This window comes from Phaseolus vulgaris, chromosome 3 (assembly GCF_000499845.2).
Source record: "Phaseolus vulgaris cultivar G19833 chromosome 3, P. vulgaris v2.0, whole genome shotgun sequence".
NCBI lineage: Eukaryota > Viridiplantae > Streptophyta > Magnoliopsida > Fabales > Fabaceae > Phaseolus > Phaseolus vulgaris.
The window spans coordinates 51817667-51835289 of record NC_023757.2 but is presented as its reverse complement, the minus strand read 5'-3'; the positions used below and the strand labels follow the sequence as shown (position 1 = coordinate 51835289).

Below are 17623 nucleotides of genomic sequence, written 5' to 3'. Positions count from 1 at the left end.
GATTATCTTCCATAGCTACCTTCACAAGTTTGACCTTCCAAACTCAACAAGATCTTTAACAAAGTGTAGTCTAACATTAATGTTTAGTTCTCTAATGGTATGTTTGATGATAAACTAAATGTTTGATATTTTAATTATCTCAATGAATAGTCACACAATCTTTCACAATACACAATTCTCCTATCATAAAACCTAATTTCCTCCTTTTGTAAGCGCAACATATGTCTAGGTAGTAGATAAAGCTACCACAAATTGTAAATTGGCTTTCCAACAATTTTGCATTCCCAAACAATATGAATATCTACCCAAAACCACATTCTCGACATAATCTACATTTACAAAACCTTAGTGGTTATCGTTTATACATGATTAGACACTTCCTACATTCCTCTTTCTTAGTCTCTTCATATTATTGGGTGAAATTCATGTAGGTCACACTTAATAATACTAAAATCTCATTAACATAAAGCTTAGGTTTTGGAAGTTGCACTACACCCAAATAATTGAATGATGACGTGCATTTGGTTATTCTTTCACCCTTTCTCATCCCTTTTTAATTTAAATACTATACTATATGCATGATATTGATATTGCTGATTATAAAAGGGCAATCCTTATCCTTATGAGAGCCCTAGAAGTTTTAATCACTGAGGGATGCTAATCATCAATAGGGAAGTGAACAATGAATTTATTTTTCTATTTTTTTTCATTATTATTGAAAATCATCTTCATTATTATGATTCTTCTCTATGATTCTGAGTGTCATGGCACCTTATCTATTCCTTCAATTGCTTTCATTCTTGCATCACCTAAAATGATGATACATTAGTGATGAACTAAATAATTCAAATGTCATCCAAGTATCACCCATTTGTACCTATCAATGTAATCCTCTACAAAACAAATTTATAGTAAAATTTTATTTTCATTAGAATAACTAGAGATTTTATGTTGGGTAGTGAGCATAACCATGTTGTTCAAAGATTTTATGTTGTAAATGAAGACAATGTTGGTGTTGTAGCTAACAGGTGTGATATTTTTCAGTAACAACAATGTGTTACTATTGTTACATTTTTTATTAACAATAAAGAATAATATAAATGGGGATACTAGGAATACTTCAACCCAAGGAAAAGTTGTGAACTCAAACTTTCTGGCAAATGTCTTTCAATAAATTGATTATCACCCAACTTGCCAAGAGTTTCTAATCATACTAGAAACCTATACAACTGCAAAAGAGTCATTAATTGTTATGTTACTGGTCCAATCAACATGGTACTTTCTTCTAATTGTTTTAAAAGAGTCACACTTGGTTCCATTTTGTTGCCTTATTACTTTATGTGGTTCCTGTTTTGTTTATGACCAATTTATTGGTTCGTAGGAGAAAGAAATTTCTGGTGATCAACAGTGTCTTCATGGAAGCAAGTCACAGTTTTTTTTGGAAGCAACTCACAATTCTTTAATGAAAAACAAAGTGACAAGACAATGGTGAGTACACCTAAAAGAAAATGAGAGGTATGTGCATTATAGGAGCTTTTGATGTTGGAGATTCTATATCAACTAGAGATAAAATCAATTCATAGTATATAAGTGGTATGGAACAAATGCTACAACTGGTTAGGAATAGTGTTTGCCCAACATAACAATTTGAAGATCTATTATGAAAATTCTATTTGTTACAAGCTAATGCAAAACAAAATCGTATGTGGAAAGGTCTATGGGTGGTGGTAGTGTGAAGTAGTTGAGATCAAGATCATAGGAATAAAGTTGTCTTTAAACAAGGTAAAGTTGACTTGGAAAAAGTTCTATATATGGCACAACTCAAAACCTGGTTAAGCTTGAACACAAAATGCATGCTTTTAATTTTTCTTATTCGGACTAGGTATTGAACCCTTTGAGTGTAAGCAACTTGTAATTTTGTGTGTGTGAGTGGGCTTTCTAACGTTATACTATAAGGCTGGGGAAGTGGTGGGTGTTTAACATGTGCAGGATGAAATAAATGCATTATTACGAGGATATCTCAAGTTTAGAAGAAGCTATGGAGCATGGGGCAATAACTGGAGTGGAATATCAGGACAACAACCAAAATCACAAATCGTGGTGATCCTCAGAGTGTAGGAAGCACTGTTGGAGTAATTAAGAAGAAGCCACTGGGGTATATACGACTTTCAATGGAGTAGGGATACGATAGGAGGACAATGAAGTTTTGTGGAGGTCTTTGTGTGGTTTGCTTGGTGGGAGACGCTCAATCCTTATGTTGAAAGCTGATTGGTTAAGCAACAATGATGGTTGTGGATGCATAATATGAATGTTGTTCATTTTATTGATTCTTTAATTTTGGAGGCTTCCTTTGATTGAACTCATGTATTTTGTTATAAATCGCAGAGTATTCTCTTTGAAGGAAGATGATATAGGATTGGTGTTTTGATAGATATCTTGAAAATTTTATATCTAGATGGATTTTTTGGGTTGTAAGTTTGGAAAGCAAGTTTTGTTGGAAGTCTTTTGTATAAGGGTTGTGACACCCCTAAAGTATTTCATTTGATTTAATTAATTCTTTGTTAATAAAAAAAATTCATTGTATATATAAATGAGTGCAAATCTTATTTTATAAACTGATTTTTATAAGACTCACTTATACTTAAAATTTATGTCTTAAGATTTGATGTTGATGGTCTTAACGGTGCAATGGTAAATTTAAATGAAAAATTCAAGCCTCATATCCATGCAACTTTGTACTTATCACCAACTTATTTTAAGTTTTATTGATATTTGAATGAAAAATGCAAACCTCATATCTATGTATAACTCAAATTTATCCACCAATCAAATTTATAATAAAGTTTTATTAATATTTCTTGTCAATCTCACTATTGTTTAGTATTTTCTATTGAGAAGTGACAATAAATATTTATCCTCTTCTATTAATGTCTTAAACTAAGATAACTTATTATAATTTTTAAAACATTTAGTCTTTAAAACTATCAGTTTGATTATATTTAGTGTTATATGAATACACAAAATTGTCTTAATAAATTAATTTAAAAATGTTCAAATAAAATATTAAAAATGTAAATGAGATAAAAGGACTTAAACAACCACAAAACTCAAATGATAAAATTTTGATAATAAAATATAAAATAATTATAGAGTTGAAGATACCTAGACTAGGAGTAGGTTAGTTAACAGACATTAATGCGGCTTTAATAAGTCCCATATAAAGATACTCTGACCTATTAGAGGTGAGAACACGAATTGAAATTTGTGTAGTAGGTTGAAGGAAGAGATTAAGTGTAGAGAAAAATGAAAATAATTTATTAAAATTTAATTTAATTACTAAAAATTTATGAAATTATTTAAATTATTTTATATAAAAGAAATAAAATATAAAATATAAAGTTAAAAAATATATAATTATTCAAATTTTTAATTAGTAGTATGTAACATGAAGAGTGAATTCTTACATTTTATACATCAATTTATCTACCCATATCCTTATTAATAATAAAATATAAAATAGGAATTTTTTTTTTCTTTTTTATTATTTTTAAAAGTATTTTTGTCCCAATTATCTATGTACATATTTGCAAAGAGTTGAAATTGGATAAATTTAAAAATTAAGTTTTCTACTAATATTATTGATAAACAATTTGAGTAAATTCACTAATACTCTATTATATATTTAAGATTGATTAAAAAATCAATTAATATTAAGTATTTAGAAATTAAAATTTATTTTGAACCAATAATTGATTACAGAAGGATAGTAAAATTAACATAAATAAAACTTTCAAAAGAAAAGAAAGTGTTCTAAGAAGAAAATTGAACTCTATAAAAAGATACATAGATGATCAGTTTCAAAATAAATAATTAAAAACTTCCTAAATATATGTAATAAATTAACATAAAAGTTGGGAGCATTAACTTAATAAAAGTAAAAAGATATTTAAGATGAAGAGAATTGTTTTGTTATATAGAGTCTGAGATAGTAAGTCCTGAGCCATTGTTGTCTGTTGAGTTTCTTTTGTATCGTTTCTTTTATTTCTATTTATTTATTTATTTTTCTTTTTAGCATTTATTGTGAAACTTCAAGGTGTCAAAATTCCGAAGTTGCAAGCATTGGAAACATAAAAAAAAGAAAGGTAGAAAGAAAAAAAACTGTGTTATCTCTTCACCACCTTATCTCAATGGCCATGGAGAATGCTGATGGTCGTAAGAACAGCAAGCTTAAAAGAAGTTCTGAGGGAATATTTCAAGTGAATGAAGAGGTGGAGGTAATATCAAATTTTTGATAAAGATGTAACATTTTTTTAATTGAATTTTACGGCTTTCTGAAAATAATAAAAAAATTGTGGTCTACCCATTACGCTACTGTTGTGCATGTGATTTTTTTAGTTGTTAATTCGTAGCTTTGATAGCTGTTACTGTGTTTAGCTTCATTAAGCATGCTGCTGCTGCTGTTTTTTTTATTAAGTTTTGGTTTTTTCCGCCGTTTCGGGTGGTTCTGAGTGTGGTTCATGCAAAAGGTGTTTTTAATCTGTGGTTTTGTTTCGGTGCTCACCGATGCATTGTTCTCCTTGTGGTTCATGCAAAGGGTATTTTAATTTGTGGTCCCAGGCAATGTTTTCCCTCACGATCACTTGTTCTAAGAGAGGTGCGATCTTTGAATCCGAGATTTGCATGTACAAGATTCAGAATGTTTTGCTATTGTTGTTGGTCAGGGTTACGTGTATTGTTATCTGGAATGTGTTGTGTTGTATTTTGTATATAGATTGGATTACTCTGAAGGAGTTCATATGTATATATGTCTGGAATGTGTTGTGTTACATGGTTGGGTTCGTTTTTTTTTTTGTGTTCAATGAGTCTTTAAGTGGTTTATATGCATATATTGTTTTTTTTATGATAAAAAAGGATTGAGAATGTTTTGAGTTTTTTTTCACAGGTGAGGCGCGTGGAGGAAGGGTTCCTAGGATCATGGCATCCTGGGATAGTTATCAAATGTGGGATACCGAAGTGCTATGTCAGATACAAGAATGTTCTAAACAGTGATGGTTCGGATTATCTTGTGACTGTAGTGAGGATTTCAAAAGCATCGGAATGTTCAAGATACAGCGTGCGAGGGTTCATTCGACCACCGCCACCTTTGATTGAGTTCGAGAGATTTGACCTTAACTATGGTTTGTGTGTGGATGTGAAGTGTGAGGAAGCTTGGTGGGAAGGAGTGATATTTGATGAAGGTGATGGATTGCAGAAGAGGAGTGTGTTTTTTCCAGATTTGGGTGATGAAATGCAGATTGAAATTCATCAACTGCGGATTACTCAGGATTGGAATGAAACCACACGCCAGTGGGAACGAAGAGGAAACTGGAAGTTTCTTGAATTGGTTCAGGAGTTTCAAAATGGATCATTTGTTGCTGTTTCAGCTAGACAAATATGGTATGATGTATTGCAGAAAATGAAAGTTGGCATGAGGGGAGAGTGGGCTTACAACGATAAAAACTTGCACAAAGATGTTGTGAGGGCTATCGTTAAAAGCTACTCAGGTTGATAACATTAAATTTAAAGTCTTCAATAGTCAATAATTATTATCTTTAATTTTAGTTTTGAGTTATATTTTCTTTTGACACAGGTCTCACAGTGAACCAACTTTTCTCAGGCTTGGAGCTTCCAGGGAGTGTAGTTGATGGAAGACCTGAGCAGGAATTTCAACCAATGAATATTGACTTAAACATGACCTTGTTTGATAAAGATAATTTTATGGAGAAAGAACCTTCTCCTCTTGTTAACCAGGTTTTACCTGAGTTTGAAATGCAAATTTCCCATCAAGTTGCTCCTGAAGTAGTTTCAGGTGAGAGTTCTGAAAGGAGTGAATCATCTGCAAATCAGAAGTGGAGAAGCTCAAGAGATTCAAAGGCCAAAATATGTAGGAGTCAAAGCAACTTGGAACAAGGATCACTTTTACCTAACTTCAAACCTCTAAATATTTTGTCATGGTTGATGGACAACAAGATGGTGTTTCCAAGGTCTACTGTGTATTATTACAACGAAGAAGCATGGTACCATGCAGCTTCTAGTTGGACTAGAGGAAAAATAACTCGCAATGGAATCAAGTGTTACTGTTGTGACATAATATACAGTTTCGTTGGGTTTGAATATCATGCTAGTGGAATCAGTACCAGCACACCCTCTGCTTGTATTTTCTTGAAAGATGGTAAATCACTCTTGGAATGCCAAATAGAAATAATGCAAGATCTGGTGACAAGAGAAACTAGTGAATTACCTTGCAGCAATTTGCTTCTAGATGATAATGACTTGATTTGTTCTCTTTGCCTCTTTGGTGGTGAACTTATTTTGTGTGATCAATGTCCATCTTCATTTCACATGACATGTCTTGGATTGGAGGTAGATTAACCATTCTCCTTCTTAGTCATTTCATTTGTTTGCTTCTTTTTTATAAGGGTTGAGGTATCCTAAAATATCTTTTCTGAATCCGAGGTTGCTTTGTTTTATGTTATGAACAGCATATCCCTGATGGTCATTGGCTTTGCCCACAATGTCGTTGCCGTAGCTGCCGCCAAAGCAAACTAGATGAAAATGAGGAAGCTCATGCTGCCCTTACTTGTGCTCAGTGTGAACATAAATGTAAATTTTTTACTATAATATTTCATCCCTTTCTGGGTATCTTTAGTGTGTGTATTTGTTTGTCTACACGTATGAATCCGGAGTTATCTTTATCAAACTTGTGCAGACCATGTTTGGTGCCTGGAGAATGGAGGTTTAGATTTATCAAGATGTTCAGAAAACTGGTTCTGTGGAAAAACCTGTGAAAAGGTACGCTAACTCCATCTCCATTTGCAAGAAAAACTGCTTCGGAAGCATTGTTTTACTTTTTTCTTACTTTTTATTGAAACAAAATTATATATATTACTGCATGTGTGATTATGGTGAAGAGTTACTCATGAGATTTTTCATGTAAGTTGGTGAGTTTATTGTTATGAAATGAGATGGGGTTGTATTTTGCAGATACACGAGGGGCTTTTTCAGCTATTAGGAAAGCCAGTTTCAGTGGGCGTGGACAATCTAACATGGACATTGGTGAAGTTTATTGAGCCTGAGTGTGATGATCTTGGTAGAATTAAAAATGACAGTTCAATGGCAGAAAGTTACACCAAACTCAATCTTGCTCTTTCTGTGATGCATGAATGTTTTGAGACCCTCAAGCAAACTTTATCTAGCAGAGATATCATTGAAGATGTTATATTCGCCAGAAGGTTACATATTCTTTTGTTATCGTTATAGAATGATGATATATCGACAACTTGCTGATATATAGAAGATTATTTTTGTTATTTTATATAAATATTAAGAAAAGAAAGAGAGTTATACTGAACTGTTAATGTATTTCTAATTAATATTTGAAAATTACATAATTAAATACACTAGTTGACAATTTTTTTTACATTTATCAACATTTTAGTAAAATATTATTTCTCTTTTTTATTTTTATCAGTTATAACCTAATTCTTAATATTTTATTTTGATCTTTTCTATTTCTGTGATGAGATCTACCCTTATTTACTAGTGGTTTTATTCTACTATATTTAGTTTGTAAATTTTTGCTAGATTATTTAATTTATAAAGAAAAAATTGTTGTATCTGAGGCCTATACTTGATATGTGTACTTTGAAACTTTGTAGGTCTGAGCTGAAGCGATTAAATTTCCAGGGTTTCTATACTGTTCTACTTGAGAAAAATGAAGAACTGGTTTCTGTGGCAACTGTTAGGTGAGGATATGATCTTTCACCATCAAAATATTATAGCCTCTTTTTTTTTTCTATCATTATCAAAGTTCATTTATCAGTCAGTTCATTCAATTTATTATCTATAGAAAATAATAAAGATAGTGTATATTAGATGAAATTCATTTACTACAAAAATAGTTGCATTAGATTGAATTAAACAATTTAATTTTATGGATGCTTGATGATCTTTCTATTCACTGTTTTCTAAATTCCAACAAATTTGATGATCAATACTTAATGTTTAAAAATTAATTAGTTTTTTCATACTTTTTAAATCTATATTAAAAAATAATTAGTTTTTAAAGTATCACACCTATGCAATATAAAAAAACAAAAACAATTGTTGTTTTTGTCCTAAATATAAGAAACATATTTAATATTCAGATTTATAATTAATTCATGAAAATGGATATAAAACGGATGAAAATAGATTAATAAATTATTTTTATAAGACATGTTGTGGCAATGTTTTAGGGTCCACGGGGAGAAGGTGGCAGAAGTACCTTTCGTTGGTACCAGATTACACTATCGTCGACATGGATTTTGTCGCATTCTAATGAATGGCCTTGAACAGGTTTTTTTTATTGTCTTTTTACCTTAATTTTGAACCCTTTTACTTGCCACGTATATATTGTACAGTAACTGCATCTGTCATTTTCATCAACAAGATTTTTTCCTGTTTTGATTAAATTTATTGTCATTAATTGTGTTTTATGCCCTACCTTCTCATCATTCTAATATAATATTGATTTAGGTTTAGGGTTTAGGTAATTAATGTTATTGACATGGTTGGTTCTTGATTTTTCTATTTTTCTTTAGTTGGTAGTGTTGGAGTGCATGGTAAAAAGTTTCATTTTGAATTTTGTTATGTGTAGAAAGATACTCTTTGTTTTTCTTATTATGGACAAGGGTTAAACCATTTCTTAAGTGAATTTATTTAATTTTATTGTTTTTTGGTGATAAAAAGTATTGATTTAGGTTAAGTTGAAAGATGTCACAAACAAACCCCTTCATCTTAGTTGTCCATTTCTATCCAATAAACTTTCATTCTCAATTAATTCTTACCATTTTAAAGAGAATTAAAGGCAATTAAGTATATTCATAATGGAGAAGGTTTTCCTTTTGAAAGTTTTGTTGTAAATCATTGCTTTAAATCTAGGTTTGTATGATTAAAAACTATTAAGATTTTCAGAACAAAACAATCTGTCATGTGGTATTAACGTTTCCATTTAGAGACGTTACAGAATATAGTGTGTATAATACACACTCACATGCTTTCTATTTATAATGAAATTAATAAGGATGAAATTAATGTAAAGGTGGGTTCTATCCAGATGATATTATTGGATTTTGAATTAGTCGACAGTTTTTTTTTTAAAAAAAATTGGTTTAAATTGGGGTGTAAAATTTTATTTTATTTTTTCTTTATCTTTATATTTGTATAAAGGTTAAGTCGTCTCTAAAGTGATTTATATTTATTTATTATTTATTGTTGATAAGAAAAATATGTTAATAATATAAAGAATAATGAAATTCCCAACTTCTAAAGATGGGATATTTCCATCTATATTACAGGATAATCTTCAAAATGAACCAATGGTTAATTAAAAATGACCCTTACACGTAAAAAAAATCCTTATATATACTTTATCTGAAATTGCCTCTTCTTTAAAAAATTTCAACAACTCATAAAACCTTTATTGTTCTCATAATTATAGAAATTGTTAATTCTAGTAGTTTTTAGGATTTTTATTTTCTTGAACTTTCTAAAAATTTGCTTAAAGATTTAACAGTCCTACTTGGTGAAAATTTCAACAACTCCAAGTATATCGTAATTGCTCAAACTTGACTCTTGTCTAATGCCTCGATAAATAAGTCAACAACTTGATTTTCTTTTCTTTAGTACTCAAGTTGAATTTGCTTATTTGTTTCTACCTTTGCAATGAAGTGATATTTAATAACTATGTGCTTTGTTCTTTTATGATGGATTGGATTCTTTGCCATTGGTATTGTTGACTTGTTCTCGTAGTAAATGATAGTATTGGGCCTTGGATATATCTTAAAATTCTTCAAGAACACCATTTAGAATGGTTTGTTTGACATCTCACTGGTGAATGTTCCATCCTTTTTGTGTTGAAAGAGCTCATTATAGTTAATTTCATGTTGTTGTGAATATCTCTTTGCTACTAACCTAACTTTGTGCTTTTGTATGTTCTATTGAGATTTAGCTTTGTTTTATAAATTCATTTAACTCCAATTGCATCTTTTTCATTGATCTAGCCATCTCCATGACATTATGATTCTCCCTTTTTGACACAATATTTTGTCGTGGAGAATTTGCAATTGTAAGTTATAGCTATATTCCTCCTTTTATATGTCTCCCACTTTGTTTCTCAATAGGAGCTTTAAACTTCTTGAGTATTCCAAAGATTTGTATTTTTTTTCTTTGATGAAATGAAGCAAGGTACTATAGAGAAGTCATCAATGAAAAGATAAAAGTACCTAACAATGTCCTCATCAGTTCATAAATGTCTATGTAGAGTAACTCTAACAAGTCTTTTTCTCTCCATGTTTTGTTTGTTGAAAATGGTAATCTGTGTTGCTTCCCCCAAAAATATTCTTCATAAGCTTCATTATTTTCTTTTAGGTTTATTTAATCCTCTCATCATATTCTTTTGATATAACAACTTCAAAGCCTCGGTGTTGAAATGATCAAATCTTTGATGTCAAAATCATGAATCATCAACATGGAAATTCATGGCAATATCAATAGTATATTTGAAGTTTATAAGAAAACTTTTGTTTTTTTTATCAGTAAAAAATAAATAAAATAAAATGAGACACTTCAGGATGTTCTAGGAAAACTTTTGTATCTTTTCTCCATTTTAACTTCATTGATTGATCTCTTGTCTCTGTTGTCATAGATTCGACAGATTCGACAATGTCTCCTTTGAAGTGAATAGTGTACCAATCCTTTCTCCTTTGATGTTACACATAGACTTTCTTTTATCTCCCTTCTACTATTAACTTCTTGACCCTGCTGTAAAAGAGTTGAGCTTCCATGACAACACGATTGAACTTAAAAAAACTTCTAAAATTTTCTTTATTTCTAGAAATTTTTCCATTTTTCTTCTCTGCTTTCTTTATTCGGGAGACCAAAATTGGAGTTTTGATTGAAAGCCATTTTCAATCTTTGCTCATATGCTTTAATATAACATATTAGTTTTGTCACCGATAAGCAAGACAAATCCTTTGTTTGTTCAATCGTTACAATTGCCTAGTTTATAGGAAATAGAAACTAGAATTTTCTTGTCAGTTCTCTCACATGTTGTCATTTGATTGGCTATTTCTTTTATTCCATAATAATAATTTTTAATATTCTCAAACTATTTCATATTTAATAACTCAAATTCACATCTTCTTAGAGTTTTAAGTTTAATGGTTTGTATAGACTTCCTTGAAACTCCTTTTGTAGTGTGCTCCAATAAATATATACATGTAGTTTTTAATGCTTTAGTAGCTTTTAGGACTTCTATGTTTCTGAAATTTGCATCATAATTTAACATAACATATTTTGTGGAGTCTGAGAAGACACAAGTATTTGTGAATTACTTAATTATTTTGAAAATTGGCTAATTTTTTTCTGAAGACAAAGTATTCTATAGCATTAGACTTTTTTTGAAGTTACAATTTTCTGAGTTGTAGTTTTGTTCCTTCAGTTTCTGATGCAATTAGGTGTGGGGAGACTTGTTTTGCCTGCTGTTCCTAGTACGCTCAAGACATGGACTCAATCATTTGGTTTTGCAAAGATGACTGATTTTGAGAGGTCTACATTTATGGACTATACCTTCTTAAATTTTGAGGGTAGCATAATGTGCCATAAGCTGCTGATGAACAATCCACCTCCATATTCAGGTTTCTTAATACCTAATTTCTCATCTTCACAATTCACTTTATGATTCCTCTTCTTTTAGAAGTAAAAAAGTTTCTATTATAACTTTGATATTTCCTTCTGCAGAATCACAACCCAGATGTGATTATTTACCTCAAAGTAGTGTTGACCTCACTAACTCTATTTCAGTATCACAGGGAGGGATGTTGTATCAGCAAACTGGGAAGTAAGTCTCTCTTATACAACTTATCAAAAACAATCACCTAACAAAATACCAACTAAACTACTCTAAAGTCAACCAAACTACTCTAAACAAGTATCCCCATAACCATAGACCGACAAGCTAAAATCAAATATAAATTGAGTTTAGGTCAATCATAGGTTCAAGACACCAATCTGAATAAGAAAAACAAACAGATGAAATTTTAGAAGAAATCCAAGATCAAACCTTCAATTAAGGCAAAGAGAAAGCCTCTGAATGATCTGTCATTCCACCCTTATGTTTCTTTAATAAAGCAATAAACTAGATTCTTCTTTCTTACTGTCTTCATTACGGGGTGAAATTCATCCTGGTCATACTTACACTACAAGAAAATCCTTAAATAAAACTAATTTTACAGACTAAAAATAATTAGTCATTAGATTGACTATATTAGAGACTATTTTATAAATTAAAAAATTATTAATATATAAAATAGTTTATATTATTAATAAAAAATTATAAAGTAGTTTATAAATTGCTGTCTAACTATTAGCCACTAAGATTTTAGGTACTAACTACTTATGTTCTACATTAGTTTCTATTAGTCTTTTAGAGACTAATTTTGAATCTAAAATATCAGTAGTTAAAAATTTGACAGCTAATTTAAATACTAATTTATAAATCATCTTATAATATTTTATTAATAATAGAAATCACATTAAATATCAATAATTTTTTAATCTCTAAATTAGTATCTAATTTAGTCAATATAGAGATTAATTTTTTCTTTTAAATTTAATTACTATTTAATAAATGATGACAGTGTTAGTGCTGTATCTAACGGATGTGATATTTTTCAGTACTAGTACAAGCAACAACAATGATCGTGTTACTTTTGCTGTTCCAATAAACATGGTACTTTTCTTCGAATTGTTTTAAAAGAATCACACTTTGTTCCATTCTTGTTGCCTTATTTCTTTTGTCGGTTATTGTTTTGTTTATGACACATGATATTCGAAGGAGAAAGACATTTCTGGTGATCAACAACAGTATCTAAATGGAAGCAGCTCACAGTTCTTTCATGGAAGCAGCTCACAGTTCGTGCATGAAAAACAAGATGACGAGTACAATGGTGAGTATACTGGAAAGAAAGTAAGGTTCGTGCATAAGGGGAGCTTCTGATGTTCATGCATGGTTTTACAACTGTGCAAAAATGACTCTACTTCAAATGTGATGAAGCTACATGCAAACTTTTTTACTGTGAATCTGGTTTATTCTGGATTTTTTCTTTCTTTTGGTTTTGGAGTATGTTGACTTTGGTTCATTTTATGCAACTTTTTTTGAATGGTAAAAACTTAAATTGGTACTCCTTTTTGTATGGTACTAATGATAAAGATTTGTTATAAAGTCTTGAAACTTTGATATTCACTTTTATTTTCATTATTATCCGGTCCTTGTTTCATTTCAAAGCTTTCATATTCCTTTTTTTTTTTTGAAGAGATAAGGGTTTATTACCAATTGGTTGTCTTCTCTATTTTTTGTTTAAAATAATTGATGAAAGGTAGTTGTCTCTAAAAAACAAATACCTAATTGGTTTCAATGATATTACTTGCAATTCAAGAAATATTTTTTTCAACTAATGAAATGACTTGGTTTGTTAATAGCCAACTTCCATGCAAAAATAAGTGGATATCTCATTAATAAAATTTACGTTAAATCAAATATAAGAAAAATAAAATAAAATAAATATATTTAAAAATGGTACTACTTTTTTTAATAGGAATAATTACCTTTTTTTATCTCTATATTTGGATTTAATGTTTAATTTAATATAATGGCTTTTAACAAAATCAATTTGATCTCAAGGTTTTTTTAAAATGTTCAATTTGGTCTCTTTCGTTAAGTTTTCACCAATGGTGTTAACAGTTGATAATGTGACGCACATAGTATCATTGGTTGAGGATTGAAAGCAAACTTTTCTAAGACCAAGATAGGTGAAATCAGGGTTGAGAATAATAGGTTGCTCAAATTTTTTGCAATGTTAAGTTGTGACAACATTACTTTACCCTTTAAATATTTAGGGATGCCTATGGCGAAAATTCCATAAAGATTTTATTTTTTAAGGAGGTAATAGAAAATTGACAAAATGGAATATAAAAACGTGTTATTTGTGAGGAGAGTGTGCCCAATAAATAAAATTAGTAATAAAAACCTACCCTGGTTTTATATGTCCTTACCAAAAGTTGTATGCAACATAAATAAGAAGATTCAAAAGGACTTCATGTGGGGTTGGAATTATTTATAAGCCTAAATATGAAAGGGGTTTGAGTATTAAGAATATACAAATTTTCAATATGGCTTTAGTTGGGAAATGGATGTGGAGATTATTTCATGGGGGAATATTGAAGGAAATGTTGGAAGCAAAGGATGGGGACTGTGATCTTTTAAATAAGGGGAAGAATAGGAAAAAGGAATTAGTTTAGTGAAGGGACCTGAGAAAAATAACAAATGAGAAAAAAAGGGAAATTATTTGAAAATAATGTGGAATAGGTAACAAAGAATGGTAATAACAGGGAATTTGGTAATAGAATATTTTTTGACATGATAAATGGGATAGGGATGAGACACTAGCATTGTCATATCCAAGGTTGTACAACAACCATATCAATATAGATGCAAAATTGGAAAACCTCGAACACTGGTTAAATCAAACATGGGTTTAGAACTTAGAATGGAGGAGTGCTTAATTAGGGAAATACAACAACTCAATTGTATGATTAACACTATAAATTCTAAATAGCTTATTAAGAATAAAAGTGATGGTTGGAAGTGGAATAACTCAACATATCAAATGCTTACATGCACTACAAGAAAATCAGGAAATAAAAACCAATTTTAGAGAAAAAAAATAATTAGTTGTTATAATGATTATTTTAGGGACTAAATAATTTTTTTGTTTCTAAATTAATTTCTATTATTGTTAAATGGTTTCTAAATTGATATCTATTTAGCAACCAAAGTTTTTCTACCAAATTTAGAATCTAGGTAGTTAAAACCTTGATAGCTAATTAGATACCAATTTAAAAACTATTTAACAATAATAGAAACTAATTTAGAAACCATTTTTTTTTAGTTTTCAAAATGATCTCTAATTTAGTTACTGGTGCAACTAATTATTTTGGTTTAAAAATTGGTTTCTATTTGATGATTTTTTAGTGATGGTTAGAAACATATATACAAGTTTGATGCAACGTAGTACAATAGTGGATAATGACATTTTCAGATTAATTTGCAGAGTTAGAATCTTACCGTCGATGCAAATTTTCACTTGGAGAGTTATACAGGGCAAATAGCTACCAAGGGTAACCTACTTTCACTAGGAATCATTGTTGATTATACAAATGTTGATCATCTTGTCTTCAAGTGCATTACTGCTAGGGAGGTTTGGGATAAGTGTAATAGGTGGTTAGGTTTAAGCAATGTTATGTTGTTTGAGTGTTATGTTGATTAGTTGGTTAAGTGCTTTGAACCTAGTTGAATTAAAATAAGTATAGTTGGAATAGTTTATATTATTTTAGATTGAGAAAAAAAACTATTTTTGGTTTAATTTTAATTAAATATTTGAATTGTGAAATTTTTCCACCTAGCATAGATGACCATATGTCAGTTAGATAAAGAGTTTTACCGCTTAAGTTATGGATGGTAGTTTGAGCAAAGGGAGGAGACAACAATTAACTCTTCTCTAGAATTTTTGTCACTCATGCAAAATGTTCGAGTGAGAAAGATTCTCCTCTAAAATTCTTTCCACTCATAGAGTATAGGATTTAACATTCTCATGACACTCAAGTGACTATATCTTCATTAGAGATGACGTAGTGAGAAAGGTCGTGTCAGTCGACCCATGGTCTGTTGAGAAAAAATATAGGGTGGGTTTCCTATTCAACCTGCACTCCTTGGCTTGCTTAGACCCACCTCATATAACTCACCGTCAGTGCTGGCCAAGTGCACGGCAAGCTAGCCCACATAATCGTATATTTTAAAATTTTAAAAATTTATTGCTACACCCCCATAATTTCTTTTTGCAGCGTCATATTTTAAAAAATTTCAAAATTATTCATTCCAAATTCTACAATTTGAAATAAAAAATTTGTATTATGGATTGTGCAATTTGGAATATTGTACAATCCGAAACATAAATTTTAACTTCTAGATTCTATAACTCGAGAAGTCTTTGAATTCTACATTCTGAAATTAAAGAAAAAACATTAAATGAAAATATCAAAGGGTAATTTGAGTATTTTTTGAAGTATGGGGTGCAAGAAGAAAGGCATGGAGATGCAGGAAGAAACTACCATCAATCCCTAATTCATAACACCTTCACCAAATTCAATAATGGTTTTTTAATATTTAATAATATTTTTTTTGCCTTTCTAAAATGCATAGATTATTTAGGTTTCAATACTCATCAAATGCTTAATGCAGTAGTCAAACCTTAGTCTTTTTTATAATAAAATTTAAATATAGTATAATTATATATATATAATATATAATATTTTATATTATTTTTCAAATTAGAATAGTAATTATGTGTTTACATTTATTACCTTAAAAAGTCGATATATTTAATGAAAGGTTTTATTAGTCATTTTATTAGTACGATTGAAAATCAAAACATCATTATAATTTTTTTTACCTATATCTTATTATGCATGTATCGTAAGAATAATATTGTGAAATCATTTACCTAAGTCATCTAATTAAGAAAAAAAATTATCTTAATAAATAAAAAATATATTTATTCAAAATTTATACTTAAAATTTTATTTTATTATTAATTTTAAAAAAATATTTATTATGCAGACCAATAAAACAACTCACATTTTTTATGCGGGACAAGCTGACCCACATTGTCATCCCTAATGTTCATGCTTAGGGCCTGTTTGTATTCAGGCGAAGAAATGCAAGGATTGGTGAGGAGAGAGAGAAAGCAAAGAAAGTTGGAAAAACGAGGCAAGAATTGAGGTTAAAACACTTAAAACGATAAAAGTTGTTTGGTCTAAACTTTCTTTGCCTTCATGAAGGGGATTTGAAGAGAAAGTTGATTATATATTATCTTTTTTATAAAATTTAATAAATTTTATATTAATTGTATATATAATTATATTTTAATATATACATATAACATTTATAATTTATTTATTAATTATTAATATTAATTTTCATATTATAATAAAATAAATAATAAATAAAATATTAGTTTAAATTTTAATTATTAATACGTATTTTTAATAATATTTAATATTATTTTTTTGATTTGAATTTATTTTTATTTTAATATATATTTCTAAATTATTTATAATATTTTTAAAATTTATTATATTTATCAAATTTGTAAAAACTTATATTTTATACATTTTACATTTAAAAAAAATTAAAAAAACTTTCGCAATCATCACATCACACTAACTCCAATAAATTTTCCTCACAAATCTACTCTAACATATCTCAATCCAAACAATCTCACTTTCCTTTCAAATCACTCCAAATTCACTCTCTCAAATCTCCTCCCCAATTCAAACACACCCTTAGCGACAATGGGATGTTTGAGCAAGAAAAAGGATGTTATAATTCTCTCTCATCAAAGAAATTCTTTTTATAAAAAAAAACAAAAATATGAACCATTTCAAAGATATTCTAACCCTTATAGAAACTCTCATAATAGGAAAT

At 29.4% G+C, this 17623-nt stretch overlaps 1 protein-coding gene across 1 annotated transcript; it reads left to right on the top strand.

The window, feature by feature from the left end:
* Window positions 1-3975: 3975 nt before the first annotated feature.
* Window positions 3976-13340, top strand: LOC137805993 (increased DNA methylation 1-like). The gene is made up of 12 exons (XM_068605867.1): window positions 3976-4274; window positions 4943-5543; window positions 5630-6402; window positions 6522-6642; window positions 6749-6831; window positions 7024-7271; window positions 7698-7784; window positions 8277-8376; window positions 11522-11717; window positions 11821-11920; window positions 12757-12811; window positions 12917-13340. The coding sequence occupies exons 1-12, from the start codon at window positions 4188-4190 to the stop codon at window positions 13076-13078; spliced, it is 2613 nt and encodes an 870-aa protein (XP_068461968.1). The 5' UTR covers window positions 3976-4187; the 3' UTR covers window positions 13079-13340.
* The last annotated feature ends 4283 nt before the right edge of the window (window positions 13341-17623 follow it).